The sequence below is a fragment of the Octopus bimaculoides genome, chromosome 22, assembly GCF_001194135.2.
Source record: "Octopus bimaculoides isolate UCB-OBI-ISO-001 chromosome 22, ASM119413v2, whole genome shotgun sequence".
Classification (NCBI taxonomy): Eukaryota; Metazoa; Mollusca; class Cephalopoda; order Octopoda; family Octopodidae; genus Octopus; species Octopus bimaculoides.
In genome coordinates, this window is record NC_069002.1 from 1,629,601 (window position 1) to 1,634,102 (window position 4,502).

General features: G+C 39.4%; 1 protein-coding gene across 1 annotated transcript in view; it reads right to left on the reverse strand.

Moving 5' to 3' along the window:
• The window catches only part of LOC106879019 (uncharacterized), a 9,182-nt gene that overhangs the window by 2,903 nt on the left and 1,777 nt on the right, over positions 1-4,502 (reverse strand). The window contains exons 2-3 of the mRNA XM_052975634.1: positions 1,448-1,565; positions 338-474 (exon numbers count right to left, since the gene is read on the reverse strand). Of these exons, the coding sequence (XP_052831594.1) occupies positions 338-474; positions 1,448-1,550 (240 nt within the window). The 5' untranslated portion in view covers positions 1,551-1,565. The remainder of the gene's footprint in view (positions 1-337; positions 475-1,447; positions 1,566-4,502) is intronic.

Sequence of the window (4,502 nt, forward strand, 5' to 3'; positions counted from 1 at the left end):
ATATATGTGTGTGTGTGTATATATATATATGTATATATATATATATATATATATTATATATATAAAAGAATATATAGATATGTATAAGAATATATATTTATAAAAGAATACACACACACACACACACACACACATATATTTTGGACCATCAAGCCCCCAGAAACATGGCAGGTATATTCCCGCCTGGACGGGACGCCGGAAAGAATGAGATTAAGAAGAGAGAGCGAGAGAGGGAATGAGTGAGAAGGAGAGTGAGAGGGAAAGATAGAAAGAAAGAGAGAGAGAGAAGTGAGACAGTGGGTAGTGTTTCTATGTAGAAATAAAATAAGGAACTTACCATTATGCCATTGAAGGTCTTGGTTTGGTAAACATTAGGGAATATGATAAAACTGAAACCAGGGGGTCCAAGATGAAGTCCTTCAAACTTTGGATTGTCATGGAGTTTTTTGGTAATTTTGTTGTAGATGAGACCAACTAGACAAGAAAAAGACATATAATTACAATTTTAAGACCAAATTCTTAGTAAGTAGGAAGACAGACAAATCACAAACCCCTTCAGGTAAATGACCGTGCTCAATTTGTAGAAAAGGCGTAGGTAGAAACTCCATAAGATGCACCCAGTGTAAGCTTTGGACACATAAAAGGTGCAACAATATCAGAGGAAGGTTAACAGGGAAATTAGCTTTTGTGTGTGGAAACACAGGTACAATAAATGCTGAAAATGTGTAGAAAATAGACTTCGTCAACTACCAGCGTGGCAAGCTAGAAGTAGCAGATAGCTTCCGTTATCTAGGTGACCAAGTTGAGTATGAGTGCATGTGTATGTGTGTGTGAGTGAAGGAGAGAAGGGGAGATCATTGTATATCAGTAAAAAAAAGAAAAAATCCACTCTTTGTAAACGAAGTCCTTTGTGATATTTGTTCTGCATAGTTTTACAGACACTCCCTTATTACTCTTACTGTCAGAAACAGTTGGGCAGTTGGATTCCTGTAGCTAATGACGATATATATCTTTCATCTTTCACTTTTTATCTTTTACTTGTTTCAATCAATAGACTGTGGCCATGCTGGGGCACCGCCTTGAGGAATTTTAGTCGAATGAATCGACCCCGGTATTTATTGTCCTTTCTAAGCCTGGTACTTATTCTATCAGTTTCTTTTGCTGAACCTGTAGGTTACGGGGATGTAAACACACCAACACCGGTTTTCAAGTGGTGGTAGGGGACAAATATAAAGACACACGCACACACTCACATACAGACACATACACACACACACACACACAGACAGACGCGCGCGCGCGCAAGCACACACACATATATGGAGCTAAGGTAGAAGACGCTTGTCCAAAGTGTCACGCAACGCAACGGAACCCAGAACCGTGTGGTTGAGAAACATACTTCTTGGCACACTGCCGCGCCCATAATTACAAATGTGCTCTGAATTACCTTCATATGTCTGCAATTTCTTCATGGAAGTGGCCAAAAGTGTTGCGATTATGGCCACCGCCATTACCGCACCAATACACAGCGCTATTGCTTTTGGAGACATTCTCGAGTGTAGAACCTGCAAATAGAGAAATAATGAATGAAATGTTGAACAGACAGAAAGATCGATATATTACGATATTGTGTAACACGATTTTTGTCCGTGGGTAGCAACTGTTTAATTCCTATTTGCTTACCCCTAGAAAGTATCGTGGCTTAATGATTAGGATGTTGGACACATGATCATAAGATTGTGGTTTCGACTCCGGGACCGGGTGATGCATTGTGTTCTTGGGCAAAACACTCCATTTCCCGTTCTTCCAGTCCACTCAGCTGGCAAAAATGAATAACCATGCGAAGGACTGGAAACCGGGAAATTGGCCCCCATGAGTCGGCATGACTAAAGTAGGTAACTTTGCCTTTTTTTACCTTTACTTTTCCTTTTGGAGGAGAGGCCCTTGGTTGCCAACAAAGCTAGATCTCTGAACTTTGCCCAGCTTCTTCTTATTCTTGCAGCTATGCTCTCGGAGCATCCACCTCCACTGCTGACCTGGTCACCCAGATGACGGAAGCTGTCAACTAGTATCCTCGCCCCGCCACAGGCATTTTACTATAGATTTCTTGTGTTTATTCTACCTATACATCTGCCTCACACAAAAACTACTTCCTCTGTTAACCGTCCAGAGCGATAACCAGGCTTAATTAATCAAAGCTATTCAATTCACTCCACGAGAGGAACTTTCATATACGCTATTAAGTGGGGGTAGATATTTCCACTTGACAGATGCTACACTCTCAGGATAGAACAGAATTAGGATCTATTTTAAAACGGGGGCCACATTTTTCATTAATGTTTTACGTAGTGTTTTTGGTACGGAAAGACTTTCAAACTTTATATACTTATCTATTTTGTGTTATAGAACAGAAAAATATTTTTGTATTCGAATTTATTTCATGTAAAAAATTGTCTTATTTCGATAATTTCAACCAATCACTGACAAGTATTCAGTTGTTTATATTTACTCCTTTGGCTGATTAAGCGATGTAAAGCGTATTTAATCTCCATACCTTCGTTTTATTTGCTTTTTTCATTTTAAATTTGCTTTAACCCTAACCCTAACCCTAACCCTAAGGTTAGGGTTAGGGTTAATTGTTTCAGAATCGTTTGTTTATGTAGTCGGCACTTAATGTATATCGGCTGAATGGACGTCAGTGATTGGTTGAAATTACAGAAATACGAAAACTTTAACATGGAATAACTTATGGATTTCTTTTTTTTTAAAGAAGACTAAGAGAAAAAGATGTTTTATATGACACATTCTACCAGTGTTCCAAGTTTCAAAGTGTTTCGTTAATGAAAAATGTGGGCCCCGTTTTAAAAAAGATCCCAGAATTAAGCATAATGGTTATTTAGGAGTAATTCCATACTCTCGAGCTGGAGCCTCATCACCGGATGCAATTGAATGTTTTATCCGAGATAAATACACGCATGCGTACACACAATCACAGACACACTCACACTCGCTCCCCGCTCTCTCTCTCTCTCTTATTAGGAAATCTAAGTTTAGTCTCAACTGTAATCACATACATTCCTCGTTTATGTTACCTGGATTTGTATTTTGGCGAAATGCCAAAGGCATATTCTCATTTAGTCAAGGTATCACTGAAGATAATGGTATTTCCTTACGTTGGCACCAAGCCAGATATTGTGAGAGAAGGAAGCAGTGGGAACTGGAGTGCAGTTAATGATGTTGTTGTTGTTGTTGTTGTTGTTCAGTAACCAGGACGGTGAAATGGCAGAGTCGTTAGAGCATCAGATGAAATACCTTGCGGTATTTATTTAATTCTGAGTTCAAATTTCGTCAAGGTAAAAATTTGTCGTTCGTCCTTAAAGGGTTGATAAATAAATTGCTAGTCTGGGTGTCTGACTTGGCCAGAATACTGGCGAACGGGAGATGCCTTGTAAACTGTGTTCTAGTTCCTTGAGTTCTGTGTTCGAATTCAACCGTGACCTACATACAGGACAGGATTTATATATGGACCAATATGAGCTATGGCTCAGAAACCTGCAAGCTAGTGGAGAGGGAGAAGGGGAGGGGCCTTTAACTTAGAGAAGCCTAAAGCTTGGAATTAAAAATTCAAAAGTATATTTACAGCAATCAAATAATTTGTAATTTTGTTTTTTACTTGCTTATATTTTTTTAAATCCAACAGAGTTCTTTTCAAATTATGGAGCGCCCTCTCTGGATTTATTGGACCCTTTCAGATTTAAAAAGTCGTTAAATTTAACTGAGTCCCTCTGAATTTGCTGAAGCCCTTTAAAATTTTGGGACCTCTTCAAACTGTTTTGGCCCCCTAGATTTATTATCTTAAGTTTTGAATTAGCAAAATCGTTGGCGGGGGTGAAAGGTCCAAAACTTATTGGCCCAGGGGCCCCAAAAGCATATTTGCCCGGGGACCCATCTAAGTTTCAATCTGACCCTCCTACCTGTATCTGTATGTGTAGATATTAGATACATATGTTTCTGGTGATACATATCACCACCAAGCAGCGTTTAGATATAAACAGTTGAAATATGTCATAAACATATATTTAGTAACCTAAATTTCATATACATACATACATACATACTTTTCTACTCTAGGCACCAGGCCCGAATTTTTTGAGGAGGGGGGGGGGCAGTCGATTAGATCGACCCAAGAACGCAACTGGTACTTAATTTACCGACCCCGAAAGGATGAAAGGCAAAGTCGATCTCAGCGGAATTTGAACGCAGAACGTAGCGACGAGCGAAATACCGCTAAGCATTTTGCCCGGCGCGCCCACGTTCCTGCTAGCTCACCGTGTAGGGTCTCTGTCCTTAATTTATGCGTGTTAATGTACACAGACATATACAAGCATATGTCTGTGTACAACTTGCAAGAAATAGCAGTAAAATCACCCCCATCCCTCTGCAAACCACACCTTACCATCTTGGAAACAAAAGGAAGGGCACACGTTCAATAATATAATTCT